The sequence below is a fragment of the Phoenix dactylifera genome, chromosome 14, assembly GCF_009389715.1.
Source record: "Phoenix dactylifera cultivar Barhee BC4 chromosome 14, palm_55x_up_171113_PBpolish2nd_filt_p, whole genome shotgun sequence".
In the NCBI taxonomy this organism is placed as follows: Eukaryota; Viridiplantae; Streptophyta; class Magnoliopsida; order Arecales; family Arecaceae; genus Phoenix; species Phoenix dactylifera.
The window spans coordinates 14,107,978-14,135,489 of NC_052405.1; the positions used below are offsets into that span (position 1 = coordinate 14,107,978).

The window sequence follows — 27,512 nt, forward strand, 5'->3', positions numbered from 1 at the left end:
ATTATGTCAGATTATATTAGATTTGATATTATAACATATATATATGTAGTATAATATATAATGATATATGATATAATATAGATAATATATATTATATATGATATAATATAGAGGATATTTTATATTATATTATAGTATTATATTATAATGCTATCTTATATATTGTTATTATATATTATATTATATTGTTCTATAATAATAATAATAATATTATTATTATTATTATTATTATAAGGTTAGAGATATTTTAGGAATAAAATAAAAAAATATTTTTTTTGGCTGATGGAAAAATAGCTTACCCACCTCCTCCATGGGAAATCCTTTTTACCATTAGTGCATGGATAAATGTATCCATATAAAAATAATTTATCTATCTAGAAAAGTATGGATAAGTTAATCAATAAAAAAGTTGTTCTGTTATAAAATCTTGACTTTTCATCTTCATCTCTAGATGGATATTCATCTGAATTCATCCATGACTATTCAACTTCTCATAACCCTCTAATTTCATCATTAATGATGAATTAATATATGTATGGCCTTTGATCTTTCTCCTTTGGCCTATAAATGGGGGATATATAGTCTTGTATCGTGAGGTGAAAAGTAAGAAAGAATAAAAGAGCCATTTATATCTCATACTCTCTTGTGTTTTTTTCTCTTTATTTTCTATTGCTTTATTACTTTTACTTTTAGTTTCATACCACGTTATCAGCACGAGACTCTAACCAACTAAGGGTCTTCACTTATTTGTGGTAATATATTTTTCTTTCCTTTTATTTCATAATGTCAAATCTCACCAAGCTTGAATTTGTAGCCCTTGACATATCCGGCAAAAATTATTTATCATGGACTCTTGATGCCGAGATCCATTTGGATGCAATGAATCTTGGAGAAACTATAAAAGAAGGAAATGACGCATCCCTGCAGGATCGCGCCAAAGCAGTGATCTTCCTTCGCCACCATCTCCATGAAAGCTTGAAAGCCGAATATCTTATAGTGAAAGATCCATATGTCCTTTGGACAAATTTGAAAGAGAGATATGATCATCAGAAATATACGATCCTTCCAAAAGCCCACTACGAATGGATTCACCTACGACTGCAGGATTTTAAAACTGTAAGCGAGTATAATTCCGCAGTATTCAGAATTACCTCTCAGTTAAAATTATGCGGAGAAAAAATTACTGAACAGGATATGTTAGAAAAAACATATTCCACTTTTCATGCCTCGAATGTGCTCCTGCAGCAGCAGTATCGAGAGCGGGGTTTTAAAAGATATTCTGAGCTGATATCATGCCTACTTGTTGCTGAGCAAAATAATAAACTTTTGATGAAAAATCATCAATCACGACCAACTGGTTCAGATCCATTCCCTAAAGTGAATGCTGCATCATCTGTTCATCATAAACATGACTGTGGTCATAGTCATGGACGTGGCTGTGGACGCAGTCGTGGCCGTGGTCGTAATAAGCATTGGTATCGTGGAGGCTACCACGGCATAAACTTCAAGAAATCAGCAAACAAGGAGGAGAAACCACAAAACTCCTCTAAAAATAAAGAAAGTGATTGCTATCGATGTGGCATAAAAGGATATTGGTCACGTACCTGCCGTACGGTCAAACACCTTGTTGACCTTTACCAAGCTTCACTGAAAGGAAAAGAAAATGATGTAGAAACAAATTTTGTTGAAGATCAAGATCCACTGAACATCACCAATTTAGATGTTTCCGATTTTTTTGAGAATGCTGATGGAAGTTTGAACATCTGAGTGCTGATGGAAATGTTCAATATGATTAAATCTTGTTTTACCTTTTAGAAATCTACTTTACTTTGAAACATGTTATATCTTTTGTAATAAAATATATATGGTGCTCCATTTTCTTAATTACTAACTGCTATGTTTTATGCATCTTTAATGCTTATACATACTTTATTTTTATTTTTTGAAGAATATGGATTCATTTGGAATCAATAATAGAGATTTGTGTCTGGCAGACAGTGCAACAATACACACCATTTTCAAAAGTAAAGCATATTTTTTCCAGCTAAAACTAGCTGAAGCAAATATTAATACAATATCTGGTATTTCAAATCTAATTGAAGGCTCCGGAAGAGCCTGTATAATGTTGCCTGGAGCAACAGTATTATCAATAAGCGATGCCTTATTTTGTAGTAGATCCCAAAGGAACCTACTAAGTTTTAGAGATATACGTCAAAATGGTTATCATATTGAGACCATAAATGAGAATGATAAAGAATATCTCTATATTACATCGCTTATTTCTAGCAAGAAACATATGGCGGAAAAATTGCCATCATTCTCTTCTGGATTATATTATACTTATATCAATCCAATAGAATCCAATGTTGTGATTAATCAGAAGTTAAGCAATCCAAAAACTTTTGTTCTTTGGCATGATCGCTTAGGTCATCCAGGTGCAATAATGATGAGAAGAATTATTGAAAATTCATATGAACACCCATTAAAGAACCAGAAGATTCTTTTATCAAATGAATTATCATGTGCTACTTGTGCTCAAGAAAAATTGATTGCTAGGCCATCCCCAACTAAAATTGAGATTGAATCTCCTACGTTTTTAGAACGGATTCAAAGGAATATATGTGGGCCTATTATTCCATCATGTGGACCATTTTGATATTTTATGGTATTGATAGATGCCTCAACACGTTGGTCACATGTTAGTCTATTATCCACCTGTAACGTGGCATTTGCGAGACTCCTTGCACAAATAATCCGGTTAAGAGCTCAATTTCCGGATTATACAATCAAGAAAATTCATCTTGATAATGCAGGAGAATTTACATCCCAAGCTTTTAATGATTATTGCATGTCAATTGGGATTAATATTGAGCATCGTGTGGCCCACACGCATACATAAAATGGTCTGGCAGAATCTCTAATTAAACGCCTGCAGCTAATTGCTAGGCCAACTGCTCATCATAAATACTCCCCATTACATCTTGTTTCTGGCAAAGAACCAGATATATCCCATCTAAGAATCTTTGGTTGTGTAGTATACGTTCCAATTGCTCCACCACATCGCACAAAGATGGGTCCACTAAGGAGAATGAAAATTTATATCGGATTTGAATCTCCGTCAATTATTAAATATCTTGAACCATTGACTGGAGATCTTTTTACAGCACATTTTGTTGATTGTCAATTTGATGAAACAATATTCCCCAGATTAGGGGGAGAAAAACAAAAGCTGGAAAAACAGGTTCTCTCATGGAATGCATCATCAATATCTCATTTTGATCCTCATACAAATCAGTCTGAACTAGAAGTTCAGAAAATTAGTCATTTGCAAAAGGTTGCAAAACAATTACCAGATGCATTCACTGATGCTAAGAAAGTGACCAAGTCACATATACCAGCTGTAAATGCTCCTGCTCGAATTGAAGTTCCAAAGGAACAAACTACTAACACATTGGCAAATGAGTCTCTTGCACGCCAGAAGCGTGGTAGACCTCTTTGTTCCAAAGATAAAAATCCAAGAAAGAGACGGGAGCAAAATAAACAAGTTAGCACTACTTTAGTTTTTGATCCTCCTAAAGAGGCTATAGCACAAAAGCCAGTAGTAGACATAACTAAAGAAGTAACTTCAAAAGAGTGTCAGGCACCTAAAAATGATGAAAGAATTGCAAATATTGAGAATGAAGAAATCTCAATAAGTTATGTCACTACAGAAAAAAGATGGAACCGAAATAAAGTTGTGGTTGATGAAATATTTGCATATGCAGTAGCTACTGATTTAATAAAAGAAAGCAAGGATCTTGAACCGAAGTCCCTTCAAGAATGTCGACATAGAAATGATTGGCCAAAATGGAAAGACGTAATCCAAGCTGAATTAAATTCGCTTGCAAAGCGAAAGGTATTTGGACCTGTAGTCCAAACGCCTGAAAATGTACAACCTGTTGGCTACAAGTGGGTGTTTGTACAGAAAAGGAATAAGAATAATGAGATTGTCAGATACAAAGCACAACTTGTAGCATAAGGTTTCTCACAGAAACTTGGAATTGATTATGAGGAGACATATTCTCATATAATGGATGCAACTACATTTATGTTTTTAATTAGTCTGGCAATTTCTGAAGGACTTCAACTGCATCTTATGGATATAGTCACAGCTTATTTATATGGATCACTTGATAATGATATTTATATGAAAGTCCCTGAAGGACTAAAAATACCTGAAGCATGTAGTTCAAAACCCCGAAAAATGTATTCAATCAAGATACAAAAATCTTTGTATGGATTAAAGCAATCTGGACGAATATATCAAGATATAGTTCAGCACCAACACGGAGACATTGGAATGGTGTTAAACACATATTTCGTTATCTTCGAGGAACAACTGATTTGGGATTATTATATTCAAAGCAACCAAAACCGGAACTGGTTGGATATGCAGATGCTGGATATTTGTCTGACCCACATAAAGGGCGATCACAAACAGGATATTTATTCACATATGGTGGTACTGCTATATCTTGGCGATCTATAAAGCAAACTATCACTGCCACTTCTTCCAACCATGCCAAAATACTTGCGCTTCATGAAGCAAGTCGAGAATGTGTATGGTTGAGATCTTTGCTTCAACATATCTATGAAGAATGTAATCTTCCAACAATCAGCGAGAAGTCAACTATAATATACGAGGATAATACTGCATGTATTGCTCAAATAGAAAGATGATATATTAAAGGTGATAGAACCAAGCACATCTCACCAAAATTCTTTTTCACACATGAACTCTAGAAGAAAGATGAAATAGATGTTCGGCAGATTCGCTCAAGTGAAAATCTAGCAGACTTATTCACCAAAGCATTGCCTGCAACAACATTTAAGAAACCAGTACAGAAGATTGGTATGTGTCAACTCAGAGCCATTTGTTGACATGCTCATATGAGGAGGCGGCTTATACGCACTGTACTTTTTTTTCCTTCGCCTAGGTTTTGTCCCATTGGGTTTTCCTAGCAAGGTTTTTAATGAGACAGTTTGAGAAGCGTATAATGAGAATATTGTACTCTTTTTTCTTCACTAGAATTTTTGTCCCACAGGGTTTTTTTCTAGTAAGGTTTTAATGAGGCATATTTTTAAGAGATGAATATCCAAGGGGGAGTGTTATAAAATCTTGACTTTTCATCTTCATCTCTAGATGGATATTCATCTGAATTCATCTATGACTATTCAACTTCTCATAACCCTTCAATTTCATCATTAATGATGAATTAATATAATTATGGCCTTTGATCTTTCTCCTTTGGCCTATAAATGGATGATATGTAGTCTTGTATCGTGAGGTGAAAAGTAAAAAAGAATAAAAGAGCCATTTATATCTCATGCTCTCTTGTGTTTTCTTTCTCTTTATTTTCTACTGCTTTATTACTTTTACTTTTAGTTTCATACCAGTTCAACTTTTATCTGATACTTACCCACCGGGTCCTAGAGAAGACGTGAGTGAGAGAGAGCACCCACCAAACGATGTGATTTTTAAGAAAACACAAAAAAAGCTTGTATTTTTTAAGAAAACAAGTATTTTTTAAGAAAACAAGTTTCTCTACCAATTCCTCTTTGCAATCAGACACCCTTAATTACTCATAGTAGGACAAGAAACGAATCAATGCAACAAACAAGCAGCCCTATTATGACGAGTAGGGATCTGGAGAAGTTACCGCCTATAATTGGAGATTGGATCTTCCTGAGCTAGAGAGGACCCAAACTCTATTGAAAGAGAAATTTTAGATAATTTTACTTAAATATATTAAGATAATAGACAACACCAACTAATTTTTATCTTCAGTTAATTAACCAAAAAACATGGCACTAAATGCCGTAAATGGGAATAATCATCTTAACAAATGCAAAAATTCATGGATTGTTGTATAAAGAGGGTGTAGAACCTGGCCGTCAAATGTAAGAGGTTCGGAGATAAATATGGAGATAATGGTTTTTTCATTACCAACAAACTGACATTCTACTTCTTTCCCTTCTTCTTTCAATACAAAATCACTTCGCAACACCGACCAGGTTTCCAGATGAAATCAGAGTTCTCAAATGGTGGCTATTTCTGTGGAATTTTCTGCTTGTTTTTCTTGTTGCCCCTCTTCCTCGAACTAGTTTCTGCCCCTTGCTCCTCTTCAGCCTTTTGCTCTGCCTCTAGAATGGCCAACTACAGAGAATAATAAAACAATATCGGTGAACCAACACTCCTCAAAGCAATGACATTATAAAAGACTGGTGGTTTGCAGAATGTAAACCAAGATGAACCTCATCAAGTATGGGCTTGAGCTCCTTGTACCGAGACTCAGCAAGATCGAAGCCATCTTTGCGAAGCTCCTAAGTTCAAAAACAAACATGCAAGTTTAGAATAAAGCTTTAAGAGTAAGCATGCAAATTTAATGAGAACAAAAAAACATTCAAGAAAATAAGGATACGTGCAAATTCCCACTCAATTGGGAGTCTGGAATAAAGTAGTCACATGGGAAAGGAACTAGAGAGCACTGTGGGTTACCGAAATGCTCCCAAAACCCAATATTTTTGGATTACTCATTTGGTTAAAAATATGATTTATCCTATCCAAGCTTCGCCGTTTCGATACCGAACTCCGTACCGGTACCACACTAGTACAGTGTCCGTACAGTACAGTACGAGATCTTTTTTGGCATACCAAATATCGGTACGCCATCTATACCGGATACCAGTACTGAACCGGTATGGTGCGGTATAGTACATCCTGTACCATCCGAATTGGGTCGGTATGGCATACCTTGATCCTATCCCAAAATTTTAGGGATAATAGAGTTCATAACCCTTCCACGTTGCTGAAACTTCTTTAGCTTGCTTCCCCAATATTCTCCAGGAAAACATATCTTATTGCAGGATATGCTATCCCAGCATCTAATCATGCACTTGATAGACATGCTGCAGCAACATGCAGCTTACGTACTTTCTTAGTTGTATGATGCTATGTCAGAACAAAACAATGTTATCAAAAACATTCTAGCTAATCTGAAATCATGTTTAAAAAGTCAAAAATAAGAAGAGACCCAAAAGAAAGCCCAAGCCCATCCATCCTCATTTCTGCATCTCACAGGACCTGTCGCCATGCAAGTAGAGCAAGCAGTAGCCATGCTGCTTGATAACTGATATCTACCGACACCAATAATTAGAATTTGGTTAAGAGAGATGATAGTAGGTTTATTTTTAACTGAGAATGGGTAGATTTAAGAAAGAACAAGGTCATTTCCAAAAGTATGTGAATGAAGTCGAACAAAGAAGAACAGAATTAAGTAATTGCAGAATCATGCAATGTAAAAAATTAAAACTTCAAGTTCTGAAAGGGATCTCAAAGAATTAGATATCAGAGCTGCCACAATCTAGTTGGTGTCTGAAAAATTACGTTGAAATAATGATAACTTGGCTAGCTAGTGTATATGACAAGAATTTGACTAGCTTGAGAAGAATTAAAAAATAAAATGATGACCGACTGGAGAAGCATGCTGATACACGGTGATAAGAATTCTAGTGATATAATTTAAGAATCCTGCATCAACCGTAATGAAATAGACAAATGTGTCATCTTTTAATTTTGTGGGAAAACTTCGTTCAATGTTTTGAAAAAGAATACAGAAGAACATGCAATAGCACGGAGTAGCATTTTGAAACCACTGACCCACACCAACCTGAATGATAGCTGATTCATGGTTCAATGGTTTGACCACAGGTTAATTACAAGAAGGAGAGCCTTTGATAGTGGATCAAATTATTTTAACCTAATAGCCTTTCCCCAATTGCAAGTCCCACTCTGGGCAGTGCCCTCTTCCCAGCAAATCCTTTTCCATGTTGACCATCGGCAAGGTCTGTCTCACATCTTTCCTGATGGGGCATAATACTTTGAGAAACCCTAGGACTAACCTGTTCATGGCTGATAGAGATCCAAACTAGTAGCTGGGTATTGCAAAGAGAGGAAGAATTGGTTTTGGGGCTTTTAAAGATTCCCAGCAACGAATGACCGATGATCCATGATGAATTGTGCCTTAAGCTTCTTCCTCCCCAGCATGGACACTAATGACGGGCTTTTGTTGCGATAATGCTCGAGACTGAGAGGTAGAGACTAGAGAGAGAGAGAGAGAGAGAGAGAGAGAGAGAGAATGGTCATGGAGGACTAGAGAGTGAAAGAAATAAACAAGGCAAGAGAACGAAGCAATCAGTTTAAGATTCAGGGGATTGTTTTTCTCTTCTCTGATAATATATACTTGGCCTAGCAATCTTTCAACAAGGGTAATTTGGTTCAAACGGTTAAACCATCTGGCTCAACAGTTCAAAGTGCTTCCTTAAAAAATCAAAGTCCAAGCTTGATATATTCTACTCTTTTGAATTGTTCCATCTACCTAGCTTGCAAGGAGTGAAGGAGTGAGAGAGCTCGTATATACCTCACACTACATATGAAAGAGAGTATTTGGTCCCAAGTCCCAACCTTATCATTTGAAAAATACAACTTTTGCATTTTATAATCAACTAGTGAATTTGCACATGGAGCTAGTAACTAATAGAATGAGAGAACTTAATGGTATGATTTTGTCAAATTTATATATTAAAAAAAATAACATTTCGTGATAGGAGATATCTAGTTTAGATTGCATGTGCTGTCAATGTAAGAAAACAAGTTAACTATTTAATATTTTCATTTTTTATTGAAAGAGCAAGCCTATCTCATCAAACTCCTAATATGCAAGGTCTTTAAAGAGGTCTGGTATCAAGTCCGATGACATGAACACTTGATTGTTCTTGATTTAGCTATAACTCACTCATCAAACTCTTTCCTGTTTAAAGTTAAAATTAATCCAAGATATCAAACTCTTTCATGCTTAAAAGATTGTAAACTCTTCCCCTCCTGGCTAACGTAAATCAACCAAAAAGTGATTCCTGGAGAGTGTTTTTGTGATATAATGTCTCCAAGGTACACCTTGGCTCCCACCAATACATCTAGATGGTTTGGGATGCTATTGTAAGTCCTCTCTTTAGTTTATTAGGATCAGCAAATAATGGAAAAATACTAGGAGGAGAAGAGAGCTGATCTAAGCAAAGGTTTGGGGTGGTGAACAAAGATGGTATTGTGGTTTAAAATACTTATGTGTAACTGATGGCTAGGGCTCTAAGTAGCTATCTCCTTTGTCCGCTAATCACTATTTACCAGTGATGGTGTCAGAAGCATATTTCGAAGCTTAAGTGAGATCATGGAAGTTCATGTGGGTAAAAGGATTAAAGTCCTCTTGGACATGACATATTAGAAAGAGAGATCCTGCCAGTCGAGCTCAAGTGGAATAGGTTAACATGAATAAGTCCTAGATATTCACCTCTTTAAGGGATAAGCTAGTTCAAGTCAAAGAGTTTGGACGTCTAATGGTCACATCCAGTGGTTAAAAGATATTTGTTCATACTTCTATATGGTTTAAGGCAAGAGGTCCCTCAAGGTGCAGGTCAAGGTCTCATAAGCAAATGATACATTGATGGTTAATAAGGCTTCAACAAGAAAAGTGAAGTTAAAAGTTTCAATTTTAGTCAGAATAGCATATTGCATAAGGCACAACTTCAATGAGACACATAGAAGTTAGACCTAAAGTAAAAAAGATTCTCAATATTGTACGGATAGTGGGATGATTGGGGATGCATCAAATTTGATAGAAATAGGGTGGATGAAGTGGATGTGCACCCTTAGAAAGTCAAAATCAACAAAAAAACAGAACTGGAAAGTAAAACATATTAAAATAAATTAAACACAGCATTTAGAGTATGTAATATGTATTAGAATGTTGGACAACATCAATAGACAAATGTTAAGCTGGATATCTGGAAAATAATGACAGACATGGTAACAGATAATACAAAGGCAGCACAGGATAAGCATTGAGGATAAAAGTAAACAATCTGAAAAATCCTGGGCATCCATAATACAGCATGCGAACAAAACGATATGGAGGGTTTAAAATTTCATTATTAGAATTGTACAGAGGAGACTAGATAATATTAATATGGAATTGTGAAAGAAGATTTTATAATGGTTTCCAATGTGGACTTCGACCTGCACAGAAACAAATATTGAAGCAGTCTTTTCCTATACACTGGTCACCTTGTTATTACTCTAAACTATATTCTCTGTAACTAGAAAAAGATTTTTGTCTTTTCTGATATCATGTAAACATTAAGTTGCCTTTCAGTTGTACAACTTTTGATTTTTCTATTAAAATCCCAAAGTGCAGCATTCTTCGAAAAATATCTAGTGTCAGATTCTGTATCAAGAAGCAAAGGAAAGTTTTTTTACGAGCATCCATGATTACGTGACAATCTGAAGATAGAATACAATAATTTAAAACCGACCTTTCCAGTATGTTGGGTGTGCTCATATGCCGCCATTTGCCAATACAAATTTGTCCTTCGGTAAAAATCTTTCAAAGATTCTCCAGGCTTCGTAAAAGTAAGAGAGAAAAAAGGTTAGAGAGCAAGTCCAGGGGGCAGGTGCATTAGTGCTAGATGCTAGGGCAACATAACAAGCAGCAGCAACCAGATACATATATATAATCATGAATTTATTATTTATTTGAAAACAGCATGAACACCAGATACAAAACAGAAGGTCTGTGTTGCAGTATCAAGCAAGCAAAGTATAAATATTAAGAATTGTTATCCCACTTGATTGACTAAGAAAAGAAAATAAGAGGATGTTTGCATGCTTAAATTGCCATGATCTGTAGTAAGAAGAACTAAGTGATTTTTGCTCAAAATCAGAATATTGTTTCAACAGAATTGCAGCTCTTTTCCAAACGAGTCAATATTTACATGCTTCAATGAACTTCCAACAAATTAAGTTGAGAAAACCCAGCAGAAAAAATAGATTCAAACAGAAGGCTGCATAACGTCCCTTTTATCTTACAGTTGATTGGATGACCCTACCTTTTAAATAGCTAATTGGACAGCAAAAAGAACTCGGCCGAGCAACAATCCAACTTCTAGAAAGATCTTATATCAACATCACAAGGCTCCACAATACAATTAAGTGCAAGGTACGCCGTACCAGTCCGAACCAGATAGTACGGGGCATACCGTACCATATCGGTTTAGTACTGATACCACCGGTACCTGGTAAGAGTGGCGTACCGAGTCGGGTTCTAGTACCGAGACGATGAACCTTGATTAAGTGTATCATTAAAGTTATGATTCTTTTCCCTTTCTAATATAATTAAAAAGTTCAAAATAGAAAAAGAAAAAAAAATCAAACTTCATAGATTATATATAGCCAGAAGACCTCAAGAATATCGCTAATGTTTCTCATTCAACACTCAAAAAAAATGACTAAATAGAAAACTTCTTAAGTTCTCAAAATCTTTTGAGTCCTGGCCCTTGTTTTGTGGAACATTTCATGCAAAAAATTCTAGAATCCACCAAAACAATACAACAAACGTTTCAACTCTATGTTCGTACCTCAGGGCTAATATTACAACTATTCTTCATCTAGAATGTATTCCAAACAATAACAGCCACCATCATATGGTAAGCTAATTTTGCATTAAATTTTGCATAATATATATCCAACAAAGACATCTTACATATTAGAAATGGATTCCAGAATGAATTACCACCAATGAAAATGAACGTGCAAGTAACAACCTAGGCTCTGTTTGGATGCTGGTTGTGTGATGGTTCGAGGTGGGTTAGCAGTTTAACCAGACAAACAAGATCCCAAAATGGCATGTTAAACTTATTCCGTAAATGACCCAAAAAGCAACCTAACCCGGTTAACTTTATTTCATGGTGGAGGGTGAAATAAGGCTAACTACACATGAAGCATAACATAGAGACAAACACACACACACAAACACCCCATACATATTTACCTTGACAAAATAAATCAGACTCATGGGGACAGGACCACCCAATTATTCCCCATTGCTATGAGTAGGTGCTTCCTAGGGCATCTCATTCACTAGATCAGGCTAGAAGGAATGCCCTAATCTTTACCAACAAATGCACCAGAACTTGGCATCCATGGGCAGACCATGGCCTCTTCGCTCCTAGGTATCTCTTTCTTCCTTTTTTCCTTCTGTACGCTATTACTCAATATCTCTTCCTTCATTACTTCTTCCATATATAAAATTATCTATTAGACCATACTTGTATACTAATTATTATTAAAAAAGATTTTCAAATTTTCATTCTCATATTTAAGGCTGATTATATGGATCTATTCCAAGGCAAAGGTTCTCAGAATGTTAAATCTAACCATGCAAAGTTCTTCTGGAAACTTACAGATGCTGGCCAACAGTGATTGCAATTTCTATTTGAAGGATGTTTCTTTTTCTAATGCTCCAGAACATTGTTTTTCATTTTTTTTTTTTGGGGGTGGGGTTGGGGGGGCGGACCTTTTCAGATGGCTCACCTTAGACTTTTCAGGACAATTATGGAGGAATAATTAGAGAACATAATGGGTAAAGATAGGATTTAATTCCAAAAATTTAGAAAACTAGCCCATCCATTTAAGGGATTACCAGTCCATATCAGAGCTTGTACATCAGCTAGGTCAGGGCATGAGGCAAGACTGGTTGGAGATGGATCTTAGAGTCCTTAGTTGGACAACTAAATGTATGGATCCAACTCAGGAAGCCATCCTTCATGGTCCTATATAAGAATTAAATTCAGATTCCTGTTTATATATTGGAGGAGGTTGAGCTGCTGATCTTCTGGCTTAGGCACCTGCAAATCCTATACAAGTTAACACATGCAACAGGTATTTCTCTTCTTTCCTATTAAAAAGAACATCAGTATAATGGAGGGTAAGGGTGACGAACTGTTTGCTATAATCAACCAGCAGACTCTGTTTTATTTCTGCAATATATAATAGTTAATTAAATATTTAAACCTGTTGTCAACTGCTTGGGAAAGAAAAAAAATCTAATAACCTAAAATGGGAGCTGATGCAGAAGCGAGTTTGATCATGGAAGACTGGAGGCAAGAAAGTGATACTTAAATTTAGGAACTAGAGATCCTATAGGGCATCTAAAGTGACTAAGTAATGGATATTAACAGAAAATAGCCGTATAATGATTGCCTCTCTTAACAAGTGCTTTATAAAGCCATATTTAAAAAAAAAAACAACTGGATTTAGAGAACCACCAAATAGTTTAAACTATAAAGAATTACATCAATTGAACTAGCATAGTTCTTTATATAGTTTAGAGCACTATGGGGTGCATGCCTAAAAATTGGACTGGGAGTCAAGAGGTACATGTCAATGCATAGTAAGGCTAAAAGCAATTATTATTCTGCAAGTACAAAAGAGTACAGAAACCAAGAAATGCATAAAGGCATATAAAGAGACTGCGAGTCAAACATGTCATCAGTTAACATATCGACATCATAGCTAATATAAATTATTTTGACAGCTAATTATCCTCTGGCAAAATGATTTCCATAAACTTCTACAGAATTGTTACTCAAACACTTCAAAGTTGCCCTAATCAAAGACTTCAAAGTTCAAACCAAGTAACCCAAGCTTGGTAGCCGCTTAAATTTTCACATAGCCAACTGACAATGCCATCATCTTCCTATGCAGATGCTTGAGAGTTGAGACTACCAGCAAAAGCTGCTACTTCTAGAAATCTTTCAAATAATGTTCTTGATAATAGTAGTTTGTTTTGAGGCAGTTGGCACATGCGTTAGGAGCTTATGTCCTTACATAGCCCACCACAGATTTATTGTGCTGAATATTTTAAAAGTTTGTCATGTCTGCTTCATAACATGTTGACAATTGGCTCGTGTAACGTGTCTGACAAATATTCCTTTTCAATAACATAATTTGTTGAAGAATTTTTTTTGAAATGAACATATAAAGAAAGTCTCTGCGCCTGGAGTACGTGTGCTATGTATACGATTAATGAAGTTAAAGAAATTTCAATCAGTATACAGAAAGAAAAAGAAATTACCATTGGAGTTCTTTGAGAATCTGAAAGGCCAAGACTAACTCTGATCTGCTCTATCCTGGCGCGTTTCTCCTTTCTACGCATATTCTTTTTCTCTCCCCTTAACAGAGAAACAGCATTTCCCATGTCTAGAGTCCTTTCACCACCACCGCCAGACTATCCATCCATTCACACAAATAAATAAATAATAAATGAATGAAATTGATTCTAAAAAGAAGATAAAAAATAACAAAGATTAGATAAAGCCACAAAGTGTGATAGAGTAAAACAACTTGAACTGATTAAAATATGTGCATTTTAAGGAGCAAATGGGCATACAACAGTTGTTTGAATGTGCCCGAATAAGAAAAAATTAGGTGGTGCTTATCCTTGTGGTTACTGCTGGGATTATATACACAATGATACTATGTGCTAAATTAGTACACATGCATGCTTGCATGTACATAAGTTATATGTATAATAGTGTGCCCACATTTCTGCATACATCGGTTATTTTGTTCTTCCATCCCTAGGTTCTCCATTTTTTATTAGTTTCACTGTCATAACAAAGAATCATGGGTAGGACATTCACAGAAGAGATTCATGCTTCCTTGGTGGAGATCCACAAGGGTCTTGATATTGTGACCCACATCAATCATAAACTAGATTGGTATCGTATGGTACCGTATTGTCTTGACACACAATACACATGTCAGTGCCAGTCAAATGCCAGGTTCTCCCCATCTAGGATTTCACAGTGAAAACTTGAATCTGGAGGGGCGAGGCATGAGGGTTTGGGTTCTGCCAGTGGTTGTCGTTGGAGACGGGGGTGGATGTCGTGGAGATCGTGGCTACCACAATTGTAGATCTAAGCTGCCAGATGGCATCAAGGGCCACGAGGCAAGGGTCACCAATCGAGCAGGTACCAAAGCTGGAGGAGATGATGGTGAAGCAAAGCTTGACAAGTCATCCAGCATGGTTGTCTGACTGTGGTGGGGGGGGGAGAAGAGAGGAGGGGGAGTCTGAGAGAACTGGTCAGTGCCGCTCAAAGCCAGGTTGAACTAAGGGGTTCTGACCTATTCTACTTGTATCTTGAACCGAACCTAGGAACCATCCCAATTCTGGCTCAATTCAGTTAGAGATGGTTTGGCGAACATTAGTGCTAATAGTCTGACTATTGGATATGACTGGTGCTAACAATGGGATACTAACATGCAACCACAACATAGCCACAATTCCAAAAGAAGAGATCTATCACACCATTAGAATTAGGCCTAGTCATCCATAAATATTATGCCAAAGGTTTCAGACTATAGCAAGTTGTTGGATTCTGCGCCTTGCCCATAATAATATAGTAAATGTGTTTTAATACCCTTTTTTTAGGGGAGATGCATTTAGAAACTTGATAAATAACTGTGATAATTTTATGTTGAAAACATGGCACTTCATTTAAAGGGTCAAACACTTGAAACAACACTTCCAAGTGATATAACGTGCCATGCAATGTCCGAATGTCCAAAACTGCTGACACTTTCAAAAAAAAAAAAAGTGTGTCTAACTAATACAGATGTAAAGACATATAAGACTTGTTTTATCAGAACTCTGTTAGTTAATCTAAGAGAAATGGAGTTTCCCAAACAAAATTAAAAACAAACATGTATCAAATGTTGTTAGTTGTTACATTGTCATGCTAGCTCAAATTTCATCATAAGATGAATACTCAAGCTTGATTCATTGCCAAAATCAGAAACTGGCTCAAATGGGCAATTTTGGCTAGTGGAAAATGTTTTCTCGTGTTTAAACCAAACAAGACACCAGAAGGTTCTCCTGCAAGACTTTTAATCCCTAAAGAACCAAAAACTCTTTGAACAACATGGACAGATATACTTAGATATGAACATGCATGGCCAACATGGTGTCCCATACATCTCTATATTGTGCCCATCTATACTTAAATATACTTAGATACGAACCTGCATTAAGGATGGCTGAACCATATCGAACTAGACCAGTCGGGGACCGGCATAGTTCAACCAGTAAATTCAAGACAGTTCAGCCTCTAACGTCCGGTTACCACTTATTAAAACCCCTGGTTCAGCCTCTAACAGCACAGTTCACACTTATTAAATCCCATAGTTCATGCTTATTAAACCCCCTGCCCTCCTCCCCGCCCACTCATGATGAGCTCACCCCCTCCACTCGCGATTTCGAGAGAGCACCCCCTCCCCACCAATTGCGAACACCACCCACCCCCACCCCCTCCCACTCACGATGGTTCGAGAGCGCCTCTAGTAAGTTCCTTCTCTCTTGTTCCAAGGGTTTGGGTTAGGGTTTGCATTGGCCCACCCCCTCTATCCCCCCCTCAGGGTTAGGGTTAGCATTAGGGTTTCTCTCAACCCTCCCCCTTCCTCCCTCTCTCTCTCTCTCTTCCTCTCTCCCTCTCCCCCTCCCTGTCCCTATTTTCGGTACGCCCCGGAACGGTACGATACAAGCCCGTACCGTACCAAACCGGTCGCTAACTGGTACGACCTCTGATACCGGTTTGGCAAACCTACTCCCGCATCATGCACGACATTCAACCAGAATCGACACAAAGCACAAATCAGCACTTTAAAATTTAAACTATAATTCTTACATACTTCTACATAGGTCTTACAATGCTTTAATATGATGAAGTTAAAATGTCCAGACTCATTAACAACATTTTTAAAGTGCTGTCGAATATATCAGATGAATGTCTTTTTCCATTTTTTCCCTCATGGTTCTGAAGAAATATGGTCAGGGTATCTGCAGAAGTACCATCAGTTTCATTTTAATCCAGACCAAGCCAAGGCTAGGGTGAATCCTCTAACTGTTAAAGGTCCAGTTGGACAGTTCAAGAAGGACACTGATGCACCTAGGTGGGTGATGTGTTCTTCAGATAAGCAAATTCTGCTTGATCTATGCGGAATGACCTATAGTTAGTTATTGCCTGCTGTCGCCTACTCAAATATTCCGGACTTGAGGAGGTCGTGTGCTAATTGATTTCTTCTCTATTCAGCCATGTATTTACCTTTCAACAGAAAGACAATGAAGTTGAACAGGAAAACAATATCGTTATCTGCATGGTAAGTGATGAGTGTAGGAAATTTACCCTCATATCATCGTCATCGTCGTCATCATCATCTGTACCATCACTATCTCCACTATTGCTTTCTTCATCTTCACTATCATCATTCTCATCATCATCATCATCCTCAGAAACTTCCAGCCATTCTGATTCAGATGCCTGGACATTGAAAATAGCAAAATCAATTAACAAAAGCTATACTCAAAACAAGAGCTACTTGGCTGACTTAAGTGCATCTATGACGAAGTTTTTTGGAATACTGTCACTCAGCAAGAAGTTTATCGTCTAGTCTAAAATTTAACAAAAGGAAATGAAGGAACATGATGCTTAAGGATAAATCAACTATCATTATAGCAGTTCAATATCTAAATGATAGATGCTCGCAACTATAGGAAATAACTAAGCGTGCATTCTGATATGCCCTAGTTTCTGATGATTTCACTGACTCTTCACAGAATATGCTGTCTTTTAAAAATAACATAGAAAGGCTAAATTGATTATAGACCATGATGCAAAAATAATAGTATTATACACGACTCAATTTTGTACTCTTTTGACATAAAATGTTTTGATCAACATAAAGAAAAATATAAAAGATGGAGTTTTTGAAAATCAGACACATCTAAGAATCATGGATTTAAATGAAACTAACCGGTATTATACACTTCCACTCATCTAGTTTGCTGAGGTTAAGTGAATATAGATCATCAAGTGTAATTTCTTGATCTTTCACTTCCATCATTCCTCCATACAAGTAAAGCATATCTTTTCCCACAACCATGCAAGAATTAATACGTCCACAAGGCTTTACTGTCTACAACTCAAAACATGGTCAGTGAACACAAAAATGCAAATGGTACAGGTTTAAATTCAAAGTGTATGCAACCGACCTCTGATGAGCTGCATGCTTGCAAACCAGAATTACAGCCCAGTCCTTGTACCTTTACATCCGATACCCTGGTTGAGGCAACATCATCCAGGGAAAGAGTTCTGGTCATATGAGAAACATCCTGGGTGCCATATTGCACATCAGATGTCTCCTCATAATACTCCTCCTCGTCCCCATCATTTGCTTCAGACATCTCTATATCATCTCGACTGTCCTTGCTGGAAGAAGCAGAATCTTTTATGGGTTCATTTCTTTTGCACCCTTTTACCTACATGAAAATTACCCAACATACAATAATCAAGTTTAGTATAATATTAACAAAAGAATACCCATTCTTCATAGCAAATGGAAATCAGAAACTACTGAAAATAATAGCCACTATTGACCACTATAGCAGAAAATAAGTCATGGTGTTAAAGAACAATTCTTAAGACTGTTATAAACTTATAATATTTGCAATGTGAGGAAAATGACCAGATCGAAGAAAATAACAAAAGGAATATAAGATAACAGCCTTTATTATCATTATAGTAATCAAAACAAGAAATAATTGCTCTTACAGATTTTTACATGTTTGGCACAAGGATTGGTGTTTTAATAGTCAAACCATGAAATATAACTAATACTTACAGATTCTCACATGTAATTTTAGCATAATGAGAGCCCTGAAACAGTTATAACACCGTCATGGCTTTCATACAGGTAAAAGCATGAAATCATATCAGCCATGACAGTGTTCTAACAAATAGTCATCTCCCTTAAAACTTCAACATTTTTTAACAATTATTGTTGCATCATAGTCATAATTGTAAGCCAATATAATGGCTCACCACAGAAAACAACATAGTGACATATAATAGATATAATATAAAAGTTATAATCGACATTATCATGGCCCAGCTTTCTGCCATGTTATGCAACAAGCAAGCTTCGTGTTATTTTCTTTTGTATTAAAAAAAAAGATTATAACAAAAATCATAACATCCACTGACTTGCGTGTGCTTTTCAAATAATGATTAAAGTAGTGTTGCAGATCCAAGGCATCAACAAGAGAACTCTAAGACAAACCAATTGCACATACTTATTTCGTAATGAACTTTTAGGAGTGATGCTAATTATACCCTGTCTTTAGCAGACTTATCCTTCCGTAGCTCCAGAGGATACCTACAGAATAATGCAAGAAAATGAGCTGAAGCAAAGGAACAAAAAGAAAATTATTGACGAATGCAACCTTATGAACTGTTCTTTACGCTATAGTATTGATGTTAGCAAGCTTCTAGACCATCCACAGAGATATTATTTGGAAACAGATCAACCCATGGAAGTTCTACATTACAGATAACTAAAATGGCAATTTTACTTCTTCGCCCCGTCAAATTCCTCTAGTCATCATACTTCATGTTTGAGTTATTTATGTGTATCACATATCATACAGAGTACAACTTCATAGTTTATAGCCCATGCATGGTATTCATGTAACACACATCAAAGGGAATTAGAACACCTGGGTGTTCACCACGGTTTTGTGGATTACAACACATTGTAACTTTGTCAAATACTTGTTGCTCAAGTTCCATGGTCCAAGGATCCGCCTGAACTTACTGAGGGCGTAAAGAACCTAATGTGGACCAAGCCTGAAAAGAAACTAGTTAGTTTGGTATGGTTCATGCCAACCTTATACCATCACCAGATGATCTCAATTCCAGGAAATACCGCCTAAACTGCACCCAAACTGGTCAAATTTATCCAGGATCAAGTGGTTAAAGGTAGATGGAGGGCAGCTTACCCCGCCACTCAGGATGATTAGAGAGCCTGTTTTCTTCTTCTTTTCCACCATTTGAAGGTGGGACTGAAGTGAGGGAGAGAGGACTGCAGCCTAAGGAGATTGGCACAAGGGATAGAAACTCATATTTGGATTTTTGATGTTAAAAGATTGTTCCAGCTATTGAACTGATATGCCTCTTTTTTTTTCAATTTCATCAAGAAAACAAGTGAAGTTTGCGTTTATTCGACAAATAATAGGCAAATTTTGTCAAATTAGAACTAAATATTGCTTGATCATTTGCTTCATGCCCTCATGTATGAATCCAAGAACAAAGTCAATAATTTTTGGTGTTCTAGTTGAACCCTAAAACCTACACCCAGAAATCAAGTAAATCTGAAAATAACCTGGGCAAATAGCATTTATCAAGTGATATTTCAACTATGCCGTCAAGAACAGGGGTCAATCTGTTTTCTAGAAACTGTTTTCTAGCCATTTAACTATTTAAAATCAATATCCATGTTAATCTTTGAAAATAGTATACAGTGAATTTTGGGGGGAAATGGTAGCATGTTTGCACTAGTGATGTACATATTCTATCAAACTGTGAAAGTTAGAAGGTTGCAATTTCAGCACACTAAGGGAGTCATCTATTTTAATTTGTTTAATTTGTGACATATATATTTTAAAATAAGGTTCACCATCATGGTACCGGATCCATACCGGTACCATCCTATTACAATATCGATACACCCAGTATAGTACCCGACACAGTATATCGAGAGTCAATACGCCTCCTGTACAAGAATATCAATTCGGTATCGATACGATATGGTATGATCGCTAGCACCAATACCAACCAGTACAACAAACCTTGTTTTAAATATAATTTAAAATCCAAATTATGAAATTTCTGAGAAAAACATGCATGTTAATGACATCAGCATATAGAAAACCATGACTAGGACACTCAAATCAACACTCTAACGTTATTTCTTGTAAAAACAAAGCATTAACAAAAAAAATAATAGAGGCAAAACTCAGATTTCAGAGGCCACAACTTTTTTGATTTTTAGTTTAACTTTGAGTCAAGGTTCACCAAACTGCTACCATGACCCCCGTACAGGTTGGCTACCGATACAACACAACTTCGTACCATGTCGTGCCAGAGCATACCTGAACAAGGAGATGGAGGGCGGGAGGGAGGTGTAGGACGAAAAGAGAGAGGGAAGGAGGGAGAGAGAGGGGGAGAGGAGGGAGAGGGATGGAGAGGGAGAGAGAAGGAGAGAGGGAAGCCAAGATCTTTGGACTCGCTTGAGAGAGAGAAAGAGAGAGACCAATGCCATCGAGGAGCACGGTGGAGGCAAGGGCGGCGATGCCATCAACAAGGACAAGGTCGGAGTCAAGGATCGGGGTAGGAGTTGTGCTCGAGCACAGAGATGATTGTAGCCATGGGGTTGAGGAAATAGGCCGATGACGAGCAAGACATGACAGAGTCACAGAGGAGGGATTGCGAGGTAGATAGAGCAGAGAGAGCCGAAGAGAGCTCTCGAAAGCTCTCGAAGAGGCGAGTGATCGGTTTATAAGCCAAATCGACCCACATGGCTGAACCGACCAGCATGGCCAAACTAGCCTGCACAGCCAAATCATCCCGTGTCAACATCAGTTAGGTTTGGTATATCCAGTTCGGATCAATTCGGCAATCAATTCTTCAATTCAAACTTATTGTCCATTTAGTTGACTGTTGATAATCCAGCCAAACTGCCCTATTTTCTCTTTGAATGGAATTTGCTCCTCTTTACTTATGATTCAGATTTAAGATTTTGTCTCTTCAGGAGTTTTCCTTACATTGATCGGCTTGCCACTACAGCCCTTCAGATTCTCCTGAATTTTCTCTATCAGTTGCTAGTGATTGTGTGCTCTATTACCATTCATTCACCCTCTTTGACTTAAATGACTTTTTTGGCATCATATCTGCTTTGAAGTCCTTTTATTATTTGACACAGTTATTTTGTGGTCTGCTATCATTCATGTCATATAATGCTTTTTCTTCTTAAAGTAAACCATGTTTTACTTCTATCTTGGGTCTTTAGGTGTAACAGGCCATCATATACTTATACAAATTTGTATGTATGAATACATGCAAGATTGAAATTTTGGAATATGAACCATTTTATAAAAGTTGAATAGGACTGCAACAGATGAAATACTCAGAGAATAATTTATACGATTTTCTAACTAGACTTTTGGGTTTTAGCAATGTTTGGATATAACAAAACTTATGAGATTTTATGATTTAAGAAATAGCTTAGATTTAATGCTTAAAATTGTGACCCAAAGCTGAAATTTGGAATTTGAACAAAACTTGTGTAATCACCTTTTTATTCTTGACGAATTTAAATTTTTAAATTTTTTATTGAATTCAAATCGGGGGTGCTTTCTAGTTTACATATAATATCTCAAGCAAACAGATATACAAATTAAAATAAAAGAAAGAAGAGGATTACATGTACATAAGTCTCTGTCTACCCTTGTCATAGCTTGCCTGAAAACTAAACCAACTTATCTGACCACCTTAACCAACTGAGCTACTTAACCTAAAGGAACCAGCCTACTTAGGCAACTGACCTAGGTAGGTGAATTTACCCAGTGGGCCCACTTGGTTGACCGATCTACCTTGCCTATAAATGGAGGATCAGTCAAAGGGGAAGAAGGGAAAGGGAAACAGCGAAGAAGGGCAAGGAGAAGGAGAACTTGGACAGGGGGCTTGAGAGTCCGTTAGCTTTATCCTGTTTGTAATTTTTCCAAATTCTTTTGAATCTAAGAGATGCTTTGTGAGCCTTGAAGTTCTTTCCAAATTCAGCTGTGTTCCAATGTCAAGCCAAATTTCAGATTTGAGAGTTTTGGTCAACGCAAATCCATCCATCAGATAATATATTCAAGTTAGATTTTTTTCTTTGGGAACCTTGTTATTAAATTTTTGAGCATAGATATCCTTTTGAAACCCTAAAATTCAGCAAGCTTTTGAAGCTCTTTGAAACCACAGAAACCAGGTTTTCTTTTGCCTATGAATTTTGGAATGAAATTTGTGCTCTGGACATTTCCAAGACGTAAGATTTTGAAAACACATGAGACTAGTTAGTTCACAAAACTTAGGGTTTCCTTGTTTGTGGAACCTATTGTTCCCAGATTTCAAAGTCGGCTTGCATTTTAAAATTTATAATTCATCAAAAATCCTATTTATTTGCTCTTCAGAAATTGATACTTTGAAACAATGTTCTGGTTTCTAGATAGATATACTGAAGTCAAATCAGTCTCCTCAATGATGATTTTGAACTTACTTTTATATGTGTTCAACTTGAGAATATCTTTTCAAGAATCTCTTATACATATCTGGCTTTCCTTCGGAGCTTTCTGATAAATCTTCTATATTGCATTCATGAAATTCTTTCAGAATTAAATATAATATGATACTTGCAACACATACATACATACATACACTTGGACCTCTAGCCAGGTAGTTTTACTTTTGGCCTCATTCAACTTATTGAGAGAATTTCCGTGGACCTCGAGAATTCATATGGCCTCATCCACTTTACTAATGATAATTTTATCTAGCCACATCTGCAATAGCAAAGAAAATTTACGTCGCCTCTAGGATCAAAAACCTTCTATAAATTATACAAATCAACTAAGAACCTTCTATGAATTTTGATCTTTCCATATTACTTAAATCTTTAATTAGAAAGTTTTAGTTTCAATAATTCAATTTATTATGACCTCACTGAATGTTTGCTTGAACTGTTTCTACAAAACTTTGTATGCAATTAAACACTATTTATTTTTAATCAAGGATAAAATTCTTTAATACTATTATAAAGATGCTTATTGAGCTATGTAGCTCAATCCCATCTTCGTTATCAAACTTTTCTGAGTAACTAGTGGGAGTTGGACTAGGTTTCAGAATAAAGATGAATAAATTTCTTAGACTATGATAAAGTTGCTTATTTAGCTATGTAGCTTAAGCCCATCATTATTATCAAACTTTTTGGAGTAATTAGTGAGAGTTGGACTAGATTTCAGAAGTAAAGATGAATCAGCAAGGTCTAGCTTTTGGATGTGCATTTTGGGATCTGGTGATTATTGAGGCAGCACCAATCATATAGTAGATTAGACTAGTGTTGTTTGTGACCTTAAAGGTATAGCTTCATGTGCAATGGATTTTGTTCAAATGTTGTACCTGGATTTCATCTAAGACTCATGGTTTGTATTACAGTTCTTAGTTATGTTCTCTTTTGATCATATGGTTTGCTAAGAAATGTTAAATGTTATTGCAACCTTGCATCCATTTTATTCATTATGATAGTCACAGTTTGGGATTCAAACAAGCTCAAATTTGGGTTGTGACCTTAAGAGTTTGTATCTTTCTAAATTTCAACTTCTTCATACGTAGCCTGGTTGAGCTCTTCCATGCCTTTGCCACCTTTTGGGCTCTGTGAGATGTTGTCTTGTATGTCACCAACAAACCAATCACCTAGAAAGGTATTGGTGGGAACTGGGCATATTCACACAAGAAAAAAGATCCAGCTTAATGTTAGCATATTACTTTAATCAGCCCATGGATGCTCATAGGATACCATACGTCTTGCCATGGAAATAAAGTGTAGCAAGCATAGGCTTTAAAAACAAACATCAGTATTTATGTAAAATATCTTGAATTTGTCATCTATATGCCGATCACCCTGACTGGTGTTGATATGCATAGTCATACAAGATGAAGAGCCAACTAAATTAATCTACAACTGATGTTTGCTTTAGTGCATCTACTCTCTCCCATTAATGTATTTCAGAAATTGCATCTATTGGCTCATCAATGTCTATTGCAAACTCACTATCTGATTATGGGCATCAACATGCTTATCGTGTGTTTCAAGAGCCAGAATCTTCTGAATAAAGGGTGCTGCACCAACATTGGACTTGAGAATCTCACTCCTACACTAACTTCTTTTATGTAGGTTCTTTCTTTGAGAGCTCGGAATCCCCACTTCTACGCCTGCACTTGCTCCAACACTCATTGCCTCTTTCAGATGACTAAGTAGTTTACCTAGCACATGCTTTTATCACTTCCCTAGTACGCTTCTTATGTTTACAATCAATTTCTTGCTGAAGATTAATGTCAATGACAACTAGGATATGCTTAGAATCAGTCAGTAATAAGAGGAGAATTATTGGAAAGCAGGAAGCTTATGTACCTATGCACGAATGCATGTATCTATAATCTATAAACTATAAACTCAAAGAGGACTATAAATAAATTATTATATGTGAATACATAATTGGAAGGCTAAAATATTGGTTAACAGCCTTTTATCAACTTTGTCAAAACTCAAGGACATCGGTGAGGCCTGAACTTCCAAGTTAAAGAATGCCTATGGCTTCTACACCAGTGTTGGCTGACATCAAGAAAGAGACTAAAGAAATATGCCAAGGCTGTATGTAGTTGGTTACCAGCTTGATGCATGGTCATTTAAAAGATTTTTTGGATTTTTTTTTGTATTTCTGTTCTAGGAACCACAATAATTGCCGAAATTTCTCAAAGTTTGCAAACTCCTTACAATATAGATCTCTATATAAGAAAATTACCAATGTGTGCAAACTGTATAATAAAATCAATTACATTCACCTAATGCTTACTTTTTTAGTATTCAATTGCTCATCATGAAGGATACCAAGAAATAGCCTCACAGAAGTAAATGTATACAGTTATATCTCACCAAAAGAATCAAAAAAGAGAGTGATAACAAACTTAATAGTTATACCCAAGGTTTTAAATCCCGTGGGATAGGGGCATCCCGGTTTCTCCATAGAACGGGAAGTCCCACTATCCGGCCACATCTCGACACCAATCACGGTCGAGAGTCCTGTAGGTACCCTCTGTCTCTCTCCCCTTCTTTTTTCCTTTCCTTTCTTTTTCTTTCACTTTCTTTCTTTCTTTCTTTCTTTTTCTCCTTTCCTCTCTTTTTCCTTGCCTTCCTTTCATTTTTCTTCTTCTTTCTTTTTCTTATCCCTTCCTCTTCTTCTTTCTCTTTCCTTTCTCTTCTTCTTTCTCTTTCCTTTCTTCCTTCTTTCCTTCCTTTCATTCTTTTTCTTTTCACTTCCTATCTTTCTTTTCTTTTTCTTCTTGTTTCTTTTCTCCATTCCTTTTCTTCATCTTTCCTTCCTTTCTTTCCTTTTTTTTTCTTCTCTTCCCCCGCATGGATGAGTTTCGGAGTCCCTACCCCATCCGGCTCCTGTTTTCTCATAGGAACAGGACGAGGCAGCCAGGACGCCCTTCATCCCGTCGGGACTTCAAACCTTGGTTATACCTCAATATCTAAAGGCCAATCACTAAATCAGTAAATACATAAGATGAACATACCACCGATGGCTGTCTAACTGAAAGCCATATAGCTCATTCATAAATAAGCTCATGAGTACATCGCCTACATCAGCAAAGCACAAGGGCAATATCAGTGAAAATTAACAAATTTTCATGAAAAATCAAATGTCCAACACTGAGAAGATGTTAAAGAAGAATAGCGTAGGAATGGAGCAAGCAGCAACAAGCCAACAACAATAGCAAATTTCTATCATACACATACAAAAGGCTTGCTTGAGATAAGAAAGAGCGCATTTAATTAAAATAAACATACATTGAAGAGCTTAATTAAGTAACAGGTTTCACATGGAATACCTTACACGAAAAGGCATAAATTCACATCAAACCAAGACAGGAAAACTCAATAGGCTTTCACACCCTTACAAAGGGGAGGTTCACACCCTGTGGTTTGCCCCTGAAACAACCTACTACTTGGAATGGAAACATTTTAACATTTTCACTTGTAAAGAAATATACTCAAGACAATTTGATTTTGACATAGTCAAACTGCAATTAATTGCCAATAAGCATAATGATAGATGACCAATAGTTGGCTACCACAACAACCAGTGAAACAGCACATTTAAATTTAAGGAAAATCAAATAAACAGATTGACGGCTTCATTATTTGCTTTACCTGGTGAAAAAAATAAATACTTCTAGCTTAATACTGAACATGTTATCTAAAATCTAAAGCAAAAAGGATGGACAGTCCAACATTATATAAAAGAAAAATCCATAACAAAAAAAAGAAGAGTATATGCAGCATAAAATAAGACTAACCTTTAGCTTCCATATCTACAACACCTCCAAATAGGACAGCCCGCTTCTTGTGGACACACATAGAAAACCCAGCACGGGGCCCAGGAGGCATCCCACTCTTTTTAACCTATAAATACATTAAAATAAGAATCTACCTTTTGGGGAAACAAAGAATAAAGGAAATGACACTAAAAAAAAGAAACCTAAATAAAATTTTAGAAAAAGAAAATGAGGAAATACCAGGCATGAGGTTAAGTTTCAAACCTTAAGGGTTCAAGATGCAATTTGGATCCATATATTGAAAATATGCATAAAGGCAGTCATTTTATATTATTTTCACATTGTCTACAAATGACAGCCAAACTCATCGCTTGATGTCCCTCAGGAATGAAGTAAACATTTGAACTCCAGTGCTCATCATGATCAAAAAAAAAAGCAGTCCAGCACCATTTTACTTCTAATGAATCTAGTGCTCTGCAGACAGCCAAAAGTTTCTTACTTTGGAACCTAGCTGGAGTTATAGTCCTTGCTCACCCTCTTGCATAAGTGGAGCCTTTCCTAATTTCAATCCTGTCTCCTATTTCATTTTATTT

General features: G+C 36.4%; 2 protein-coding genes across 2 annotated transcripts in view; one reads left to right on the forward strand and one right to left on the reverse strand.

Moving 5' to 3' along the window:
- Window positions 1–783: 783 nt before the first annotated feature.
- LOC120113173 lies at window positions 784–1,767 on the forward strand. Its single transcript, XM_039133984.1, has one exon. The coding sequence runs from the start codon at window positions 784–786 to the stop codon at window positions 1,765–1,767; it is 984 nt and encodes a 327-aa protein (XP_038989912.1).
- Window positions 1,768–5,786: 4,019 nt separating this feature from the next.
- The window catches only part of LOC103719647 (kelch domain-containing protein 4), a 39,533-nt gene continuing 17,807 nt past the window's right edge, over window positions 5,787–27,512 (reverse strand). The window contains exons 11-20 of the mRNA XM_039133776.1: window positions 26,941–27,046; window positions 26,158–26,221; window positions 19,099–19,141; window positions 17,979–18,245; window positions 17,741–17,902; window positions 17,113–17,247; window positions 14,004–14,156; window positions 10,405–10,491; window positions 6,295–6,363; window positions 5,787–6,196 (exon numbers count right to left, since the gene is read on the reverse strand). Coding sequence (XP_038989704.1) covers window positions 6,089–6,196; window positions 6,295–6,363; window positions 10,405–10,491; window positions 14,004–14,156; window positions 17,113–17,247; window positions 17,741–17,902; window positions 17,979–18,245; window positions 19,099–19,141; window positions 26,158–26,221; window positions 26,941–27,046 — 1,194 coding nt within the window. The 3' untranslated portion in view covers window positions 5,787–6,088. The remainder of the gene's footprint in view (window positions 6,197–6,294; window positions 6,364–10,404; window positions 10,492–14,003; window positions 14,157–17,112; window positions 17,248–17,740; window positions 17,903–17,978; window positions 18,246–19,098; window positions 19,142–26,157; window positions 26,222–26,940; window positions 27,047–27,512) is intronic.